The sequence below is a fragment of the Hypoxylon trugodes genome (assembly GCF_022578975.1).
Source record: "Hypoxylon trugodes strain CBS 135444 unplaced genomic scaffold F4822scaffold_14, whole genome shotgun sequence".
In the NCBI taxonomy this organism is placed as follows: domain Eukaryota; kingdom Fungi; phylum Ascomycota; class Sordariomycetes; order Xylariales; family Hypoxylaceae; genus Hypoxylon; species Hypoxylon trugodes.
The window spans coordinates 119,026-138,668 of NW_026250029.1; the positions used below are offsets into that span (position 1 = coordinate 119,026).

The 19,643-nt window shown below is 46.6% G+C and overlaps 10 protein-coding genes across 10 annotated transcripts; 4 read left to right on the forward strand and 6 right to left on the reverse strand.

Annotated features, from left to right (window-relative positions):
* Positions 1–138: 138 nt before the first annotated feature.
* Positions 139–3,063, forward strand: F4822DRAFT_101592 (glycoside hydrolase family 92 protein). Its single transcript, XM_051452324.1, has one exon. The coding sequence runs from the start codon at positions 434–436 to the stop codon at positions 2,966–2,968; it is 2,535 nt and encodes an 844-aa protein (XP_051308419.1). The 5' UTR covers positions 139–433; the 3' UTR covers positions 2,969–3,063.
* On the reverse strand, positions 3,064–4,883 carry F4822DRAFT_101595 (kinase-like protein). The gene is made up of 2 exons (XM_051452325.1): positions 4,195–4,883; positions 3,064–4,136 (listed from the first exon to the last, which is right to left on the reverse strand). The coding sequence occupies exons 1-2, from the start codon at positions 4,711–4,713 to the stop codon at positions 3,159–3,161; spliced, it is 1,497 nt and encodes a 498-aa protein (XP_051308420.1). The 5' UTR covers positions 4,714–4,883; the 3' UTR covers positions 3,064–3,158.
* Positions 4,884–4,915: 32 nt separating this feature from the next.
* Positions 4,916–6,553, reverse strand: F4822DRAFT_423128 (uncharacterized protein; the record flags this gene model as incomplete). Its single annotated transcript, XM_051459943.1, has 3 exons — positions 6,200–6,553; positions 5,849–6,139; positions 4,916–5,789 (listed from the first exon to the last, which is right to left on the reverse strand). Coding segments are annotated over exons 2-3 (779 nt in total), but the record flags the coding sequence as incomplete, so codon positions are not given.
* A 398-nt stretch (positions 6,554–6,951) lies between these two features.
* On the reverse strand, positions 6,952–7,510 carry F4822DRAFT_101640 (RlpA-like double-psi beta-barrel-protein domain-containing protein-containing protein). The gene has a single exon (XM_051452326.1). The coding sequence runs from the start codon at positions 7,306–7,308 to the stop codon at positions 6,976–6,978; it is 333 nt and encodes a 110-aa protein (XP_051308422.1). The 5' UTR covers positions 7,309–7,510; the 3' UTR covers positions 6,952–6,975.
* A 2,024-nt stretch (positions 7,511–9,534) lies between these two features.
* On the forward strand, positions 9,535–10,764 carry F4822DRAFT_435325 (uncharacterized protein; the record flags this gene model as incomplete). Its single annotated transcript, XM_051462152.1, has 1 exon — positions 9,535–10,764. One exon carries the CDS (start codon positions 9,535–9,537, stop codon positions 10,762–10,764), a length of 1,230 nt encoding a protein of 409 aa, XP_051308423.1.
* Positions 10,765–11,048: 284 nt separating this feature from the next.
* On the reverse strand, positions 11,049–11,668 carry F4822DRAFT_101683 (uncharacterized protein). Its single transcript, XM_051452327.1, has one exon. It carries the CDS (start codon positions 11,473–11,475, stop codon positions 11,164–11,166), a length of 312 nt encoding a protein of 103 aa, XP_051308424.1. The 5' UTR covers positions 11,476–11,668; the 3' UTR covers positions 11,049–11,163.
* A 1,077-nt stretch (positions 11,669–12,745) lies between these two features.
* On the forward strand, positions 12,746–13,592 carry F4822DRAFT_101698 (uncharacterized protein). Its single transcript, XM_051452328.1, has one exon. The coding sequence runs from the start codon at positions 13,034–13,036 to the stop codon at positions 13,505–13,507; it is 474 nt and encodes a 157-aa protein (XP_051308425.1). The 5' UTR covers positions 12,746–13,033; the 3' UTR covers positions 13,508–13,592.
* A 410-nt stretch (positions 13,593–14,002) lies between these two features.
* On the reverse strand, positions 14,003–16,584 carry F4822DRAFT_101721 (glycosyltransferase family 59 protein). Its single transcript, XM_051452329.1, has 5 exons — positions 16,188–16,584; positions 16,039–16,127; positions 15,431–15,987; positions 15,245–15,382; positions 14,003–15,191 (listed from the first exon to the last, which is right to left on the reverse strand). Exons 1-5 carry the CDS (start codon positions 16,392–16,394, stop codon positions 14,272–14,274), a joined length of 1,911 nt encoding a protein of 636 aa, XP_051308426.1. The 5' UTR covers positions 16,395–16,584; the 3' UTR covers positions 14,003–14,271.
* Positions 16,585–16,815: 231 nt separating this feature from the next.
* On the forward strand, positions 16,816–18,375 carry F4822DRAFT_435328 (FMN-linked oxidoreductase; the record flags this gene model as incomplete). The annotated part of the gene is made up of 1 exon (XM_051462153.1): positions 16,816–18,375. One exon carries the CDS (start codon positions 16,816–16,818, stop codon positions 18,373–18,375), a length of 1,560 nt encoding a protein of 519 aa, XP_051308427.1.
* Positions 18,376–18,510: 135 nt separating this feature from the next.
* On the reverse strand, positions 18,511–19,443 carry F4822DRAFT_101743 (ubiquinol-cytochrome-c reductase complex subunit-domain-containing protein). Its single transcript, XM_051452330.1, has 5 exons — positions 19,316–19,443; positions 19,150–19,199; positions 18,947–19,000; positions 18,709–18,856; positions 18,511–18,655 (listed from the first exon to the last, which is right to left on the reverse strand). Exons 1-5 carry the CDS (start codon positions 19,325–19,327, stop codon positions 18,647–18,649), a joined length of 273 nt encoding a protein of 90 aa, XP_051308428.1. The 5' UTR covers positions 19,328–19,443; the 3' UTR covers positions 18,511–18,646.
* Positions 19,444–19,643: the final 200 nt, after the last annotated feature.

Below are 19,643 nucleotides of genomic sequence, written 5' to 3' on the forward strand. Positions count from 1 at the left end.
TTAGGTAGGGAGTTGATCCGTTACAGGGGGTTAGTTCGCCTCTCGGCCCATCCCCAATCCCCTTTCATCTTACAGGGCAGTTCCCAGACCTGCCTTCAGCGTACGAACTGCTACAAATTTCTCCTAACATGTCCAAATTCGAGAAATTAGCACCCTGGTCATCTGCAATACTACCCTAATTTCCCAGCCACCTGGGTCTGTAAATCTGGCATGGATTTTCCCCGCACTATCAAGACGTCACAAGGACTCTTTGTTCCTCGGCTTCGATTCATCTAATGATATCCCTACGAGATCTGCGCTCGGGTTGTTGGGACTTAACTTAGATTTTACTAAAATGCCAATGGATAGGAACTGGTTAATTATGCTGTCAAGACTGATTTAATCGTCATTGCAGTCGTTGAGAACTGTTTGTATATAAACTATTAAGCCCCAAATGACGATGCGTACTTTGCTCCAGTGCCTCTTTCTTGGCTTCTATTCAAGTCAAACATTGGCCCATCCCAGCGGAACGGAAAGCTCGGCGAATGTTCAAAGAAACGATGTCCCAAATTATCATAATAATGTCGGCGTACTTCAATATGTGAATCCGAAGATAGGCACGTACGGTTCCTCGCCTGACGACAATGGCGGAATGATCCCATCAGTATCAGTGCCTTTCGGCATGACCCGATGGACAGCCCAGACCCGCGAAAATTACATCTCTCAAGTCCCATACCACGACGGAGATTCTTACGTCCACGGATTCCAAGCCACGCATCAGCCGGCAATTTGGATGGGAGAACTAGGCCAAGTAGTGTTAACTCCAGGATGGAGTAAAGATGTGAAGCCTCTGTTCGAACAACGAAGCCTAGCGTTTCGCAAAGAGGATGAGGTTAGCACACCTTACGTTTATGAAATTGTTCTGGACGCAGACACAGAAGGAGAACATGATCTGAACTTAACCGAAGATGCTGCCGGAGAAGGTCCGGTGCCTGGTGGTGCTGGATCAGCTTCGGATCAAGTCCGAAGTGGGGCGAATGGGCGTACGAGGAAAAGAGACAATGTTTATGTCTTTCGGAATTATACCCGACAGATTCGAGCGGCGATGAGTGCAACTGCTCATACGGGATCTCTCCGATTTGATTTCGAATCTGCTGATACTTACCCATCTTCGGAGTCTGTGCAGCCTTATGTTTCTATCCAAGTAACTCGACAAAACTGGACGGGCGAGGTTCGGATAGATCCGAAAAATAATGAGATTTCTGGATATAATCCGCAGCGACAAGATTATCGGCTAGGTCCCGATAAACCCGCATCTTTTAAGGGCTACTTTGTTTCCCGATTGTCCGAACCATTTGCGTCGTACGGAACTTCGCTTGGTGCCAATGTTTCGGATGGATCCGAAAATGCATCAGGCGAGCTACTCAGCGCATATGTGAAATTTCACGAAAATACAAAGCGAGTAGAGGTACGCACTGCAGTATCCTTCGTCAGCGTCGAACAGGCACGAAAAAACTTGGATATTGAAAGCCCCGATGGTACCACTTTTGAAGAAACCGTCGAGAATGCAAAGTCTGCTTGGCTGGAGAAATTAGGCCGAATTACAATTGAAGGCGTCAATTCGACCGACAAAGAGCACGATCCTCGCACCATCTGGTACACCGGCCTTTTCCACGCTCTTCAGTATCCAAATGATTTCTCCGAGCCCACCAGTAAGGACCCGAAAGGGTCCCGGACGTTTTATAGCGGATACACCGACAGCATTCATGAGTCCAATGACTCTTACTATCAGTCATGGTCCATTTGGGATACATACCGCGCCGAGCACTCGCTCTTAACAACCTTTGCCCCTGAGCGCGTAAATAGCATGATGCGCACTCTGCTACAAATATTTGACTGGACCGGACGTCTACCGATGTGGGCTAACATGGTTGAGACGAACATTATGATCGCCACTAACGCCGACGCCGTGCTAGCGAACGCAATCTCGCGAGGTTTCCGCTCATTCGACCTTAAGAAAACATGGGAAGCTGTACGTAAGGACGCCTATGAACCACCCGAAAATGACACTCAGTTACTGTACTACGACCGTGAACCAGACACCCCCTATGAAGTGCGCGCAGGATTAACCAGCTACATGGATCACGGCTGGGTCGACAACGACAGATGGTCAGAATCCGCATCCAGAACCCTAGACTACGCATTCAACGACGCAGCATGCGCTATAGTAGCGCGAGCCGTCGGTCAAGACGACGAAGCAGCAGCTCTTAAGAAGAGAGCCAAGAACTATGCAAAAATATGGGACTCCGATACCCAATTCATGCGAGCGCGTAATGAAAACGGCACATGGGCGAACGAAACATGGGGTTGGACCGAAGGTGATAAGTGGGTGTACACCTTCGACGTACTCCACGATGTCGACGGACTCGCTGGATTATTTACCGGCGGTCGTCAAGGTATGAAGACGAAACTAGATGAACATTTCGATGGTGGACATAATATGCATAGTAATGAGCCTTCGCATCATGTACCATACCTGTACTCTTTAATCGGACACCCAAGCGCAGCTGCTGATCGCATTCGCGATATTGCGTTCGAGAATTATAATGCTACGAGCGCTGGACTTAGTGGAAACGAGGATTTGGGCCAGATGAGCGCTTGGTATGTTTTCTCTGCGCTAGGATTTTATCCTGTTAATCCGGCTGGTGATGAGTATGTTGTTGGTTCGCCGTTCTTCGAGAAGGTTACTCTGAGGTTACCTGCTGGGGTGGCGACAGGGGGTGAAGTCAGTTGCGCTGGCGGTGGAGAGAGAACTCTGGTCATTGAAGCACCTGGCGCGACGTCAAAGTCGTATGTGAAGGGCTTGAGTGTCGATGGGAAGCCTATCGATCGACCGATTCTTCACCATGGAGACATTGTTAAAGCAAGCCTAATCAGGTTTGAAATGAGCGAGACGCCCACAAAATGGGGTGAACTAGGGGAATTATGATAAATTCAGATTAAATGTAAATACCTAAGTACCTTAATGCCTATATCATAAGTACCCTGGAAATCTCCCATCGTAAGCTCACGAGATAGGGTACAGGCTTGTCTATAATCGCGACGCCTCCAAATCAAATGTGAATACTACAACGCCAGATGCTATATAAATTGTCGCGCCCCATCGGTAGAACCGCCTTCTAGCTAGTTAAAACAGCCTTAGAGTTCAATATGTTTTCGAGCTCGCTTACGACTAGATTGGATTTTAACCTGTGAGAACGCTTCACCACAACCATACTTTTGACTAGTTCCGTGCATTTCGACAAGACTTTGAAGTTATTCGGATCGTCGACGTTCGGAATCTCGTTCAATCCATGACGGAAGGCTTTGTTCAACTTACTGTACTGCACAGGCATACATAGTCGATCGGATTTCTCATAGTAGTAGTAAAACTGGTCCGTATCCCCGAAAAGGCCATCATCTTCTGAACGGCGTGATTTTATCTGGTTTCGCCACGAACTCAAACTTCTGACGTTCGCAGCAAGCACCTCAGTCAAGATGCAGCCCAAGGACCATATATCACTTCTACGCCCCATAACCCTCTGATTTTGTTCGTTGATTTCAGGGGGCTGGAAGACCCCTCCTAGTTGGTAAGTACTCGTCGATACCGTATGCGTAATACGAGGCTTGCGATCCGTTCCTAGGGTAGTAAATGTCGTCGGTTTCCTGACTTTCGAGATACCAAAGTCTATGACTTTCCAGACACCAACTTTGGATTGCCCTGGGAAAACTACAATATTCTCGGGCTTGAGGTCCAAGTGGCAGTAACGTGAATCTTCCTCCGCTGGATTTGATGATTGAACCCTATAGTGTAGAAATTCAATCGCGCTGGCAATTCCTTTGATTTGACGCAGACAGTCCTCCAGCAGAGAGCAATCTGGGGGGATTTGAGCCAGTTTGCGCTCTACATCACCGTCCTCCGCGAAGAATGACAGACACTGCGCTGTTGATCTATCATTGGAGTAAACCGTGCAGATGCAGGTGCATATTCGGATTTCTTCCTTCTCTTTATATATGGCGTCCCGTAGACTGTTGAGCATTCTGATCTCTTCCATATGTATTTGGTCACTTGTAGGTAACCTCTTCCTCATCACTGTCACTTTCCCATTTTCCGTGCCCTTGCAGCTCTAAGTTAGTTTATGTCATATCCTTTAGTAAAGAATTTTTTGAACTTACCTCTTTATTTCGTAGCTGAAGGTGCCCGTTAGCTATTCGGAATTTAAATATATCTGGCTTTCCGTCTTGTTCGTCGTAGGGCATCTGTTCGTTTTCTTCTAATTTTATCTCTTCACCTTCCACTAGAACAGGAGCCGCGAATCTCCTCAACGAGTCCATATACGAAATGAGATCGTCACCGATCCAAGATAGATCCTTGTCATCTGCTCGTATGGTAGGAAGTTTATCGTCGAATTTCTCCCTTTTTTTAATCCAGTCAACGACGCGGCGGGACATTTCATCATGACGTATTGAAGATAACCATGAAATAGTTCGTATCAAATGATCGTTTATAAACCCGACGTCGCCGTCCTGCAAGTTGTAATCTCCTACCACATCTTCAAAGCCACAGTCATTCCAAATTTCGCGGAGGTCGCCTATACCGTAAACCCAGTTGTCGTTTCTTAATTTCATTATGCGCTTCGTTGGACACCTTTTCCCTCGCTCTAGTTGGCTGGTGTCCTCTTTGGCTGGTTCCATGTTTAGACTTGTAGGCGGATACGTTCAAGTGGCGAAGCTTGAGCTTCATCATCTCAAGTCATGGTCTCGTCTACAGAAGACACACTCCCCCTTTATAGTTGAAGCGCCAGCAGAAAGGTAAGAGGTCTCACCGAAGCTCCGCACGCTGAAGCCTACATAGTCCTTAATGCTTATCTAGCTGAAAAAGAGAAACTTGCCACTTTCCAGAGCCTGCTTCTCGGCTAAGTATTATCCTGTGTAAAACTGCAGTTTAGGTACACCATTTCGTTACAGCGCATGGAATTCTCATCTTACTCACTGCACCTCCATCGCAGATGACTCTATGCTGCCAAATCATATTTACGAACACGCAGATATGCGCAAAATATTTTCAACGCAGTAGGAACGAATAGCAATGCAAGGTAGTCTTTAAATATGACTGGCTTCATGTACATGTGCGAAGATACGCCTGCCTAAGGCGGACTTGGGTAGGCATACATCCGGGCTGTGGAAATGTGGTATTCCAGCCGGATTATGGTGATATATCAACTCGCGGGCTAACTGGCCAGCAATCTAAGAAATGTAATTCGCGGAGTGCCCTTATTTAGAGTTATATGTCTGTAGAGTTGTGCCTATGAAGACAACCATGACCGCCGCATATGCTGCCGTAGAAGCCAACACATCCTTCCCGCTCGAATCAGAAGCAAATAAAACCAATATTATCGCGAAGATGGCCGTAGATACTGATGCCACGACTAAATTCACCGTAAGCGTCGGGATAAGAGCCATGATTAACACAGGTCCAATCAATGCCACACCACCGAATGCCGCCATATGAAGTCGCGACCTAATTCTTTCCATAATATTCCTTTGCGATAGTCTGCCCCTGTCAAGTTCACGAAATCCAAGGGGCCCAGCGCCGTATCGGAGAACAGTACTAGGATTGGTCGTGGCTAACCATGACGGTAACTTCCAGTTAGCATTGTTCGTCCTCTTTATGATTTTAAATTGTTGGTTTCCACCAAGAAAGTCATATGAAAGATCCTCATTGAACTCGATAGTTTGTGACAGTGTCTCGTAATTTCGAACAGCGTCCGCTAAAACTCGTCAGCACAGGGTCGGTTTTTTTGCGACTGAACAGTTATCATCAACGCACCATATCTTTGGAGTAGCTCGTCCACTTCTTTCCCCTCCCGCCTGTCGGCGTCGGCAATGGCGGTGGCGTCTTGTCCAAACTCAGGTACTCCATCAATAGGTTTCATTGTAGTATTTTGCTTCTTCACAAGCTCAGCTTGCAACTTCGCAATGCGGTACAACTGTAATCCCCGGAAGCTGAGGATCGCGACTCTTTGTACCTTGTCTCCATCAATCATTTGGATTTGCTGACGAAGGTGTGCATGGTCTTCGCTATCGCAGAGGATCTCTCGTAATGGTTGAGACATGCTGTCTACCAGATAATTAGACGCTTCAAGGTCGTGAGCTTTACGACTGATAAAAGAAGCCATACAAGTGTTATAGATCAAGAAATTCCACCTTGGGATCGAGAGTTTAGGAGAAAATATATAACCAAACCCAACGGGAATGTATTGGACCGGATGGCTACAATGTATATATTGAAGATGGTGTTTTATCCTATCGTTGCATTCTTTGCATAAATGTCATAACCAATTATTTCAAATAGAAGCGATACGATGTCGTCAATAGAGTCGACGTATATGGACGCAAGACCTCCCTAGATGTAATGGATCAGACTCGTTATGGCAGTGCTTAAGGCTATATGCAACGGCTGTGCTTCTGAAGTAAGATGGTGCCTCGGGCGAAGGAAAAAGAAGGAAATATGCATGTAATGGCCCCAATAAATACATTTTAAATATCGCCAACATGTATCGTCTCATTCGCCTTACCATTTGATCATCTTTATGTAAAATGGGCAGTGCATCAGCGCTACGCCCCTCCATGTATAAGGCGAAATTGCCCCTCGCCTCGCAGCAAATCCACGGAATTTAGAATGTGCAACATTCTCAAGGAATTTACGCAGAAATAAGCAGATCCATATTGATTTCTATGAAGGGTTTATATCCATGTAGGTACTTTTCTTCGCATTCAGTCATGACAACATGCGCGCGCGCTGACCCAAGCTATGTAAATATCCCGTTCCGATTTTCTCTAACCCTCCATCCATTCCATGGACCACCTAAAAATCAAATCGCAAATAGAGAAGTCGTCCCCATATAGCCAGCAGCGTCAACGCCGAGTATACGGGTCATTTCTCAAATGATAGACTTAAGCGAACTCCCAGGTGACGGAGACGCGGCCCTGGTCTAGGTTGGCGAGTTCCTTGAAGACAGTAGGGGAGACGTCAATGCCGTCGCCACCGCAGCCGGGACATGTGTCGACGACCTTGGCGGAGGCGGTCTGGCCGTTGTAATGAATGTTGATGTTCTTGTTGCAGTGACCAGTCTGGCTGGAAGACAGGGCGACGACAGCGTCACCCTCACTGTTAGTCTCGCCGCAAGAGCCGAGACCGGGAGTGTAGTAGGTCATGTCGCCGGAGAAGGCGATAGACGGGGCAATGAGAGCGCCCAGAGCAATGACAACCTTGGTGATGGAGTACATCTTGACTAAAGATAGGTGTATGTACTGGTAAAGTCGATTAAGTCGATAATCGTGTGTTTTGTCAAGGAGAGACAAGAAAGTAAATATATAAGGACAGTGATAGCGAGCTTGCGCAAGTGATGAAGTTGTGGAAAGGAGTGATGTGGGTTATGCCTGCACTCAGAATAGTGTTGATGGTGGTGAAGAGGATTCTCGTGAGGGAAGAATGGGGGAGGACGTGCATGTTTAAATACACTTGTCTCTTGAGTTCATTCCCTTCTTCTCGGTCATGGTTACTCAAACATCATCCCCATTGCTCGAAGTGATTCGACCATTGTTCCGCATCCGCAGCCTGCTGTCCTCATCAGATCGAAGTAGACATGAGGCACGTGTGCCGGTACTAGAGGTTTGCTTACCAAATTCACTCATGTTTGAAGGACCAATCAATCTAACTCGAGCAGTTAGAGATACCCAATCAAAAGTATACTATAGTCCCTCATACCTGTATAGGAGTTGAAGCAGGGACCTGGGTGGTACACAACTTGTCACCCCCCAACGCTCAATATACTTCCGATGCAGACAGGTACCGTCGGAGTAATATAGACTGAGCCTAGATCCATGGACGCTAACTTTGCGCCGCTGAAGATCTATGGGGGTTACACAGTGAGGAATCTTGACCGCCTCAGAATCCCATTGGTCCATTAGCTTGAGACACACATAGATATCCGGCCGCTCTGTCACAGTCTAAGGTATCATGATGCTGACATTTTACTTACTGACTTATTCGTAAAGACACGAGTAGGGTATAACTACTAGGTACTTACCCAAGTAAGTACTCGGGAAACGCCAGTTTGTACTTTGAGAGGGGGACGAGGTGGGGGGTTCAAGCCACAGTCAAAAGAAGACGAGAAGTCCATCCAAGAGAGACTGTTTCGTTCCATCCCAATAGTTGAGAAAGATGCAGACACCCGGACCCCTCCTGTATCAAGCCACTTTCCACCCACTTCGGACTAACTACCTAAGTATGTTTGCATAATTCCACCTCTCGAGCTGTCATCATCTGTCAAAAGGGGGGATGATTTACAAGATGTGTCGGTAGTGAGATTGAATTAGATTAATTGCGCCTCATCCCCTCTGTATCTGCCGAACACTTACATAAACACCAAAAGGATTTTCTAAGAAAATTTCGACCCTGCATGATAATATTTTCTATCCCAACAACGCGTTACAGCATGAGTAGCTCTCTAAGGGTCCTAGTAGTCAAGTTTCAAATATACTATCTGCAGGTCATGTAGCCCAAACATCCAATTAGCTTAATCATATTAAAACGTGATCCTAATCCATCTAGAACCCAGCGAGCCGGATCCGGCTCCGTCCCTGCATGCGATGCTATCAAACGTCGGGATCCTTCCGTCCCCCGCGTTTCTATATGCCGCTCCGTTTATACCTAGGTGCCTAATGCCTACCCGTCCGACCTGTAAAATAGAAGAGATTAGTACTATACCCGATTCAGTTTACTTGATTTGGTACCTAGGTAGGCTCACACAACACCGAAGAGCAAACACCAATCACTAGTGGTCCTGTCTGTAGTTTGTCAGATACGATCGACTCCAAGACGGCTTTTCACAAATACCGATTTACATAATAAGGATAGATGAACAGTCAAGTGGCCTGCTGCCAGTTTGAAAAATTTTATAATGTGACCATTACCCACAAAGGACTGACATCTCAGGTATGTGATCTTCAATTTGGGATCATTCATATCTAAGTGTGTTGTTTGTTTGGAGTCGAATATTTAGGTATGATCCCTGATGTATCAAGAGTTGGACACGTAACAACTCGAAGAGACAATTGACTTACACCGCAACATTTAGTCACTTGCTAACTTTGATCGTTGAACTTATGTATATGCCAATATCATATGGGGAGAATTGAAATCGTTAAATTCATTTCAACATCTACTTGTTTGATGATATTAATTCCTCGTTTCTAAGGCTATTATAGGCTATTAGTGCTGATTAGTTAGGTACCTCTAGCAGGGTTAGTGGATGCCTAAACGTGGCACTGTTGACATAAACAATAGCTCGAGAGCACCAACACAACATCTTGTTTCATATAAAAGACGCATTTGTTATTTATTTTAAACCACGTTGGGTGAATCTTGTATATATCCCCATTGACTTTCTCTAGGGAGGATCTCGAATATTATTAATACCATCAGTACTAGTACATAGGTATTCAATCACCATGTCAGGCGCAACGATGGAATCGTTAGGCTTGAGGGAGACTCATCTCAAGTTCCCCACCCAGAACAACCGTGTAATAAACCAAGACCCCGATACTGTGCGAGCCAACGCTTTGAGCACGCAAATTATTATGCACTGGCGATATCCAGAGCTCGTAAATGATTTCCTAGCGCACAAGCGCCAGTATGGAACAAGTCTCGAGAAGGCCTTATATCACAAAGATTGGACTTGGAACGACCAGGTCAGAAGACTCATTGAGAAACGGCCTTTAGTGTTTTACACTGATGAGGACGTTACGATAATGCGCGACGGGTCAAGAAGGGACCATACCTTCTGGGATAATATCGGCCGTGAGGGCCGGGACTTTGATGTGTTAGAAGAGTCTTTGACTTACGATGAGATCATGCTCGGCAGTCTCTTAGGAGTCAGCGGGCGAAGTGGGTTTATCAACAGTGGCTCCCGTCGCAATAGGGCTCAGCTTGGAAAACCAGGGGAGTACGAAACGAATGGTATCATTGTCGGCCTTGTCGGGGCGCGCTTTGAACGTCCCGGACTCATGGATTCCATGTTTATCGAGGGAAAGGGCGATCAAAATCCGGAACGAGTTCAATTTAGAAATATGTTTATGAAGTTTTTCGACACGGAGAAGACATCAACTGCCCGTTTTGATGGTAAAACCTATGTCGCGCGGATGCGCATCACCGCTGAAATGCTGCTCCTCGAAGCCAATGAACGAGCTAAACAAGTTGGTAAGAAGGCATACGTCCACATTGTCGGGCTTGGCCTTGGCGTCTGGCAGATAGATCGTGCCCAAGTTCGCCTTTTCGTGGAGGCCTTTTACTCTGCCATGTTCTTTTTAAGTGCTAGCTTAAAGAACATAGGGACGCTTGATTTCTCGTGGGTTTCTCCTGATCCGAGAGGCGATGCGGACTGGCCGTACCGGGATGTTGACTCCGATACCCTACCTTCGCTAGATATGAAAATCAAGTTCTCGAAACGTGATCCGGCTGCTAAATTAACGGGAGATGAGGCTGACCAACTTCTTGTTGTATCTTACGCGTGGGACGGCAATGCATTCCCAGGGAACGAATATTGGGCGGGGTCTCTGGATGCCAGCGGTGATCCAGCTGCGGCGTGCATGAGCAACATTGCTGAACTTCACAACCCATTGATCAATCCCGGGTTTCTCGAGAGACAAACCGTACTCACTCCCGAGCAGTCATCTCTATGAAGGTTGACGAGCAATATGAGTTATGATTGATGAATGATAATGATAAGAAAAGTCTTAGTTTGGAATCATGTTCTTCTCTAGCTACCTGATAGCTGCTGACTGTCATGTACTAGGTAGAGTCATATCCATGCACTTACTCTTATTCCTTGAGAGTAGTCTTAGTACGTATGTATCTTACGAAACTCGTATATCGTAGTACGTCTATAGTATAATCTAGAAATCCAGATATCTTGAAAAGGGGTAACAGCATGTGACAACCCCCCGCCAAGTCAACTAAGTACGTAGAAGACACGTCGATCGAGGTTGATGTGTAACGATCAATGTCCTTGCTAGTTTGTATACTACTTGCGAAAAAGCGACATATATCCTGGAAAGATGCTATCGCTAGGGCAAGTGGTTTCATGCAGGCTGTCGGTTGGTGGCTTGTCTTACGACATGATAAAACGTCAATACGCAGATAGAGCAGTTACTTGATCCTTCGTCGTAATTTCTTTTATTCATACCTAGGTAGTCCAGAGAGCTGCAGGTAAACACCACACGGAATATGTTACGGAGTTGGCAACTCGTCGTGTTGTTGATGGACCTTTTGTACCGGTCGATGCTACCCTTCAGCCCTTTGAGGCTTACTAAAATACCGTCACTGCCGTATGGTGACATGGCATTGACAAGTTTGGAAATATGCATCAATAATAGGAGTTCGCATCGTCCCATGTCTTGTTTGTATCATACACAGTAGCCAGGTAACAAGGATACCAATGATCTGGATCGGGGACAACCCCGCAGGCACTACCAATGATAATATTAGATATGTTTATTCGGCGAACATTCGGGGCAGCGGGAAGATGGGAAACATTCGATTATGTCTAGTTGTTAGTTCCAGGCTGACGAGAGCCGGGGGATAGGGAAGATTAAAAATGAGAATCCGGGGAAAGTGGGAAAGAAAAAGCGTCTAGTGAGAACCGAGGATAGAAGAGGAAGAAAAAAAGACTCGGATCGGCGATGGATCGAATGTTTTCTTGTCTTTCGTTTCCTTGGTGGTTAAGAGTGTAGATAGTAATGTGAGTGGATGGAATGAAATGGGTGAGTGGGTAACAAGACTAAGAAATATTAATAGGAAGTACAGAATACCTCGGAAACACTGCAGCAGCACTAGTAGCAGCGGTGTGAGCTAACTAAATAATTAAAGTATAGGTGCACGAACCTTCTGTAACTAAGCGAAGCGAAGACAAAAAAACACCCTGGTGGCCTGGCAGCCTGGGGAAGGAGGGAACGAAAAAAAGGACTGCAGCCTATCATAACCCCTCCATTTGCAAAGCGAGATACATTGACCCAACCCCACCTTTTACCGGTCGCGGCAGCTGCGCGGGTCGAATAACATAAAGTTACCTAGTTAGTTGCTTAGTGGGACAGCTGTGGGATAGACTTTAAAATGTTACCCGGGATTGGCCGAAGGGATTATTACCTAGGTACCTACAACCGCTGCAACTCCGACTCATCCAACCATCTTCGTCCAACATTTGAACCAATCCATTCAACCCCGGAAAACCTGAAGTACTCCATTCGATCCGTTAGTATGTGCCTCGACGTCAGGATTTTTTCACCTTGCATCCATAAACACGCACAAATTCTCAAACTAAACTCCAACTATTATATCAACGCATGGAAATCCATCGTCGATTTGTTCTTGTCTTAGTTCCTGATTGAAGGGTTACTTAACTGTCATTCTTCTTCTATCTTACCTATTCATCCTAACTTGACTCCCGACGGATAACCGCCCCTCTCCCTCACTCCCGTCTTCCATAAACCTGACGTACATTACGGACGGGAACCTGCGTTCGTCCTTCATCCTCACCGGTTGTTATTCTACTATCATCTACTTCGTCCCGCGCTGGTCGCTTTTTATACAAAAGCGAACATTGCATTTAAGGCGACTTCATCTTCGATTATTAGAGGAACACGAGTAGAGAAAATTAAAATAGAACTTCGAGTACATACCTACTTAACGCTAGGATTGTGTAATACGATACGATAACACCAGTCCCGTCCCGATTACCTAGCAAACACGACATATCCTCGGTTCCCCGGAGCTTGATTCCTCCCCTCCATTGTGCCACCGAACGAACGATTACGTCGATAATCTCGAGACATTATTTCCGACTCGCCGCTCTGCCGAATTATATGGGTTGCTCGTCCTAAATATCCGCCTCTTCCGCATCCACAACCCATATCCGTAACACCCATATTCTACCGACGCGATATCACCACCAATATGCCTTCCTCTCAGCGCCCTTTCTTCCTTTCTTCCTTCTTAGCCGCCTTCCGCCAGCAGACACCACCCGCGTTGTCAGCAACCTCTCAACCCAATAAGCACACATCGCAATCCACCTCGAATCCTTCGGCTTCCGGGGCCCGGTCCATCTCATCTACCTCACAGAGCCAATCGTCAACATCACAACAATCCCAACAGCGCACCGGTGGGGTCATGAACCAACTACCCTTACAATCACCGCCACATAGACATCATCCGTCTCCACAGCCACATCGCCCGGGTATGCCAATACCTGGTTCTGGACGTCGGCGCGGCAGCGATAGCAGCAGTGAAGGTTTCCGCGATGTATTAGGCGCAGATAAATGGTATATCGGTGGTCGGACAGCCGGCGGCGATGAGCGCTTCTTTAAACTAGGCGTCGTGAAAAGGGTACGGAGCCAGGATCGTCTTAGCTTGGATCGACTAAGCCTATAACCGCCTCGACGAAATTATTAATTTTATTGACATAGCAAGGATGAATGACGATCTCACAACTTACTGAACATAGCCATGGCGACTGTCGGACGAACAGCTCGCTTATCTGGAGTGGAAACTGGGAAACGGTAAATGGAATACGGGGTAGCTACATGCTTTGCTACCCCTAACTAAGACGGAATACGGACGGGAATTTTGGATATACATACATACACTATCGGACATGACATGGGCGGACGATGATCTGCTGTATATGGCACACAGCACGGCGTTACGGTTTTGCAATCATTCTGGAACGGCGTTCGCATGTGTGGTTTCTGAATTATTTTGGAATTTTCAGAGTGAAGCATCCCAGAGAGAGAGCAAGACAAAATAAAAACCAAGCGTAAGATGAAAGGACGCAATTCGATTCTACCCGCCTAGTCTCGAACTCGAGCTGGCTGGTTTGCCCTTGGGCATCATTCTATTCACATTAACATACGACGTCACGCCACCACTATATCAACATAGACGTTACACGAGATTCATACATTGGCCAATGGGAGTAATTTTTACATTCACTGCATAGCATGCGGGTTTCGCACCTGTAGAAGAAGACTGGCGGTATTTAGTTACCTTTGCTATCTACTTAGGTAGATTTATCAAGATCATTAGAAGATGAATACCATGAGTGAAAATTGAGAATAAAATATCGCATTTCTGGCTTTGTATGTGATTATTTAAATTGTAGGTGCATATCGCAACGCACGACTTGTAACTGTAAATCACCACATAAATCTCTGCACCTTCCCATCATCCAGAAGTGTGCCGTCTGGTGCCCTCCAGTAGAAGGGCCGCGTGATGAATATGTACATTGTCGCAGCGTTAATGAGTAAGAACCATGTTGTCTCGAGAACTAGGACTAGCCGTTGCGAAACCAACGATTTTGGTCCAAGTCCAAATGTTGAGAGATTGAGGAGTTGAGAGGGGACGAGGAGTCGCCAGAATACCCATGGTATGATGAAATAGCGTGGCTCAACTAGCGGCGCAGTGATGAGGGAGAGCGCTGACGCGAGAAGGAGAATGAGGACTGAAGTTGTTGCTGGCGGTATTGCTGTTACATCTTGTACCTCTTGTGCTCTATTCGGCCTTTTCTTTTCTGACCGAGACTGGTTCAAGACCCGGTTCTCATTGCCAAATGGTGTACGTATCCATCGACTGCTACCAAGAGCCGTGGTGGGGTTTCCTCGTAGAGTAGTCCAGCATAGCCAACCGCACGCAACGTACACAGGGACAAGAGCATATCTGACCCACCATGCTTTGAGAATGGTATATCGAAATACGTAGAACATGAAGTGTCTATTATCCGCTAGAGTGAACGGGTGGATGATAGTGTTGAACCGTACAATCAATGTTGCGATTGCTAGAGCGCCAGCGAGGATTATAACAGAGTGAGTTATATGGCTAGATCCGAGGTAGTTGAATGCTTTCAATGCCGCTGATTGGTTGGATTTATTTGCATCCTTTGATGAAACTGGAGTCTTTCTAGATGAAGTTGGTGTCGAACCTATAAGGCCATTGAAGATGTTCGCGACTAAGTTTAGCAGTGGTGGAACGAAAAGGGGTACTGAAAAGAACGCAAATAGCGGCCAGATATACAACATCTGAGCTAGATGTAGAGTCGCCACATGGTTGGATTTATCTCCTATATTATATCAGTGATAATCCATGTGAGAATAATTAATTATGTTAACTTACCGAGGACAACGCCGCCATTCCAAGCGACAAATCCAACGAAGGCTCCAAGGACTACCAGATGTGACCATATGTGCCTAAGGATAGTTCCGAGATTGCAGATTGCAGAAATTCCAATACTGATGACACAAAGTAGAATATCTATTGTCTTAATTAGGAGCGTTCTAATAATTGCGACATAGGACATACCAATTGGATTCGTTAGATTCAGGGCCGGGTCATGGATGTCGCCAAGCGAATATCTCCAAACATCAAACTTGATTTGTTGAGATAGAGTTGTGAATTTTGGAGTAGCTACTGGCTTCGGACGTAGGGTTTTGATACTATGAACAGCCTCTAAGCCACCCATATAAACTACAACCCAGAAGATGTTGGTTTGTCTCATACATAGAGTAAGAAGACCAAGGGAAATAGAGTATACATCGTTGAGCAGTGAGGGTTTGTTCGGACCAACACGACTTTGGTGATTCGTGTAAGCTAGTAGTACAACGAGAGTGGAAATGACGTCTGTGTAGTACAGCCCCGAGAAGAAGAAGAGTACAGGGAATAAGGCGACATTGATCCCCGTCCAGATGGCATAGGGTGAGTACCGGCGTGAATTGGGCGTCTCTGGTTGCTCAAGCCTAGCTCTTGATATGATGGCTGCCAAAGCTAGATATGAAATAATCTCAGCGTTGAAATAGCGGAGATGGTAGGCTTCACAGGGGATTCCCGTCAGCTTGTTTGCTAAGATGGTCAAGGCATAGCTTGATACTGTCAGCTAAAAGTAAAATATATCATTTCGGGAGATAACTGACAGTCCAGGAGGTGTTGTGATCTTGTCATCCCATTGAAAGTATTTTCCCTCACAATAAACCTGAGCTTGAGGTATATGGAATACTTCGTCCTAGTACGATTTAGTTATTGGCTCCAGAGGAGAGGCATGAATATACATAGGGTAGCATACTAGGTAAGGCTCCGGAACATGTTTGGTGACAACAGAAAGCCATTGGCGACTAAGCAATGCAATAGCCACAAGAGATGTAGATATCGCCGACTTGATTCTGAGAGGCACTTCTTTTCGTATTGTGTAAATGTGGAATATCGTGAATACTAATAAGTAGCGTGCGGTTTGAATGATCAGCGACGAGTCTAGTTCCCGCCATGACGCCATTATCAAAGGATGAGATCTGGTTTATGAAGGTGTCTAGATTGTAGATGATGACGTAGGTTTAATTAAACCATCCCTAACAAATATACGTCGTCGCCGATTGTTCCTGCTTATACTGAAAGATGTTGCATCAATATTAGTACAGCAGGTGCTACAGGTCATCTTCTAGTAACTGACAGCTGGCGTAATGCGTAATGGAGTCGGAAGGCACACTGGACTCCACTATAACTCAATGCTGTGACGCTGTAAGCAGCCTAAAAGGTAAGCACATTGGTAGGTACTTAGGTACATTGATAATATTTCCAAGCTTCACTTCAACCAAACGATGTGAACGAGTTTTTATCTCTCAACTTCCAATACACCAATCTTAATCAACCAACCACCAAGCATTGAGGGCTATTATGCCCATCCAAAACCCGTCACAATGGCTTCTTCCCATCGAATAGCCCGTCGGTTTCTTTCTTCACCAGCTAACCCCCTCTCAACCCTCTCCCGACGAGCTCCTAATCACCGTCGTCCTCGAATCGCCACCCGTTATGCCTCTACCTCCACCACGACAGATACACTCCCAATATCCCGATTAAAAACAGCTCTCTACGCGACATCGATCGCTGTATCCGGCTATGTAGTTTACGTCTACACGACCGACACCCGAGCCTTCGTGCACCGATACATCGTCCCACCTCTCCTCCGCGCCGTCTTCCCCGACGCCGAAGAAGCCCACAACGCAGCCGTGACATCCATGAAAACACTCTACAGTCTAGGTCTACACCCACGTGAGCGCACCTCATCTTCATCCACCGGCCCCGATCTCTCGGTCTCAGTGTTTGGCACGCAGTTAGCGAATCCAGTTGGTATTTCCGCGGGCTTGGATAAACATGCTGATATACCCGATGCCCTGTTTGCGCTCGGTGCTTCGATTGTGGAAGTTGGTGGTTGCACGCCGAGACCGCAGGAGGGGAATCCGAAACCGCGCATGTTTCGCGTGCCTACGCTTGATGGTCTGATTAATCGGTATGGACTTAATTCACGGGGTGCTGATGATATGGCTATGCGGCTGCGTGAGCGAGTTCGTCTATATGCACGATCTGTGGGCTTGGATGAGGAGAGTGTGTTAAATGGCGAAGGTGGTGTACCCCCAGGAAGTCTGTTACCTGGGCGTCTACTGTTAGTGCAGATTGCCAAGAATAAGGAGACGGACGAGCGGGATGTGAACGCCGTGAGTCGGGACTACGTATACTGCGTGAATCGACTAGCGCGGTATGCTGATGTGCTTGTGGTCAACGTCAGTAGCCCTAACACACCGGGTCTACGAGATTTACAAGCTACCGAGCCCCTGACACGGCTTCTGAGCGCGGTGGTTGATGAGGCGCGGAAGACGGACCGGAAGGAGAAGCCTAAGGTTGTGGTCAAGGTTTCGCCGGACGAGGACGAGGATGCTCAGATGGAGGGCATTGTGCAGGCGGTTTGGGCTAGTGGCGTCGACGGAGTCATCGTGGGCAACACGACAAAACGCCGAATTGGAGTGATCCCTCCTGGTGTGAAGATTACACCCAAGGAACAGGTCACTATGACGGAAACAGGTGGTTATTCAGGCCCTATGATGTTCGACCGTACTGTGGATCTGGTCAGTCGGTACCGCAAAATGCTAGATGGTCAGTCGTTCCAACCCCCTAAAACGAAGGAGGAAAAGGTGGAAAAAGTGGTGGCTGATGAGGCCGTCGATGCGAGCATAACAGCTATCGAAGGAACTATTACTGGATTCTCAGAGAACGAACCGAAGACGAGCTCCGCTTCTCCGGCCCCTGAGCAGAAGGTCATCTTCGCTACAGGTGGAATATCTAATGGACGAAAAGCACTAGAGATCCTAAATGCTGGCGCAAGTGTTGCTATGGTATACACTAGCCTTGTCTATGGGGGTGCCGGAACTATCACACGCATGAAGAACGAGATGAAGGAGGAATTGACGGAGAAGAAAGCATAGGTCAAAAAAAGGAAAAGGGAGGCTCATTGATGAGATTTGTATCAAAAGACGCATTGTATCATCACCATACATAATAGACTAGATGAGTTGGCCCCCATCAGGCAGGGCCTAGAATAGATCTGTGTCAAAATACGAAACAAGACGATTGCTCTGAGGGCGCAATGAGATCTATTTGGATGCTATTTTGTACAGAAGTTCGCCATGCAAGTTCTATTTTCGGTCGGCGTTGCGTTCATTCCACTTCTAAGAGAAACCAGCAAAATGGGCCAGCTTAGAAAGGCTGTATAGTCGGATTAGCCATGTTATAAAAAGGGAATAGCACAAGTAACTCACGTTGTCCGAGGCGGGGATCTCCTTGATGTAGTAGTTGCCGAGGAAGGGAACCTTTTGTAGGATATCCTTCTGTACTCTGGGGATACCGGATGCGTAGAAGATAACGGCGAAGAGGGCTACACCTCCGAAGGCACCAGCCTTGAAGCCGCTGTATTCCAATCGTATTAGCACGCCATTGTTCTTATCGTAGTAGCTTGCGGCCCATATGGTATAGTCCGAGGGAAATCAGGGCGCTTACAAGCCTGCAAGTTGCTTGAATGTGATACCGGCGACATTCGGTTGGTAGTGGTATCTATTCGTTCCCATAGTCAGCCATTGGCCTAAACGACTCTTGAGTTCCAATCCACTTGTGCGCTCCTTCCAATTGTTCCCAAAGATTGCTCATGTCCAACACTTCATAAGGGGCGGGATCGGTAAAATCGAGGATCGGATCGCACTCACTTAGGTCCGTAGGGGCTCTTGTAGGAGGGGACAGCCCGTCGAATGGGGGTCTGCGATATTATCGAATTAGCACAACTCCTAGCAACGTCCCACACTCAAACTTGCGACGGACAAGACACAACAATCCATCGGGAATACGTATAAAATGAGCTTGCGAATAACATACCTGGAACACCATTTTGGCTTATTGTCGGAGGGTATGACGACAAGGAGACTCAATGGCAAATAAATGTGTTGTTTCTTGTTGAGACTTTTGGTGACAGCTTCAATTCCGGTTTTCGATGGAAGCTGCGCGACATTCTTTGGCTTCGGAGGATCCCGGTAACTTCACTAGCCACATATTACGCACAAAGCCACAAGAATTGAAGTTTATTTAATTGGACAAAATCAAGTAGTCGAGCCACACTTCACATGCGCTAAGACCCCACAATCGTGTAACTATCGGATGTACCTAAGTACCTTTGAATCTTAGAAGTAAATTCCCCATTGCGAAA

What these genes read in the sequence shown, in the direction of transcription:
- F4822DRAFT_101592 (XM_051452324.1), top strand. Translation starts at nt 434, where the DNA reads ATGACGATGCGTACTTTGCTCCAGTGCCTCTTTCTTGGCTTCTATTCA.
- F4822DRAFT_101595 (XM_051452325.1), bottom strand. Translation starts at nt 4,713, where the DNA reads ATGGAACCAGCCAAAGAGGACACCAGCCAACTAGAGCGAGGGAAAAGG. An exon ending in TTCAGCTACGAAATAAAGAG is followed by an intron (nt 4,137 to 4,194) that starts GTAAGTTCAAAA and finishes TAGAGCTGCAAG; the next exon opens with GGCACGGAAAATGGGAAAGT.
- F4822DRAFT_101640 (XM_051452326.1), bottom strand. Translation starts at nt 7,308, where the DNA reads ATGTACTCCATCACCAAGGTTGTCATTGCTCTGGGCGCTCTCATTGCC.
- F4822DRAFT_101683 (XM_051452327.1), bottom strand. Translation starts at nt 11,475, where the DNA reads ATGGGACGATGCGAACTCCTATTATTGATGCATATTTCCAAACTTGTC.
- F4822DRAFT_101698 (XM_051452328.1), top strand. Translation starts at nt 13,034, where the DNA reads ATGCCTTCCTCTCAGCGCCCTTTCTTCCTTTCTTCCTTCTTAGCCGCC.
- F4822DRAFT_101721 (XM_051452329.1), bottom strand. Translation starts at nt 16,394, where the DNA reads ATGGCGTCATGGCGGGAACTAGACTCGTCGCTGATCATTCAAACCGCA. An exon ending in ATCACAACACCTCCTGGACT is followed by an intron (nt 15,988 to 16,038) that starts GTCAGTTATCTC and finishes GACAGTATCAAG; the next exon opens with CTATGCCTTGACCATCTTAG. An exon ending in GAATGGCGGCGTTGTCCTCG is followed by an intron (nt 15,192 to 15,244) that starts GTAAGTTAACAT and finishes GATATAATATAG; the next exon opens with GAGATAAATCCAACCATGTG.
- F4822DRAFT_101743 (XM_051452330.1), bottom strand. An exon ending in AAGAGCCCCTACGGACCTAA is followed by an intron (nt 19,001 to 19,149) that starts GTGAGTGCGATC and finishes GGGAACGAATAG; the next exon opens with ATACCACTACCAACCGAATG. An exon ending in TTCAAGCAACTTGCAGGCTT is followed by an intron (nt 18,857 to 18,946) that starts GTAAGCGCCCTG and finishes ATTGGAATACAG; the next exon opens with CGGCTTCAAGGCTGGTGCCT.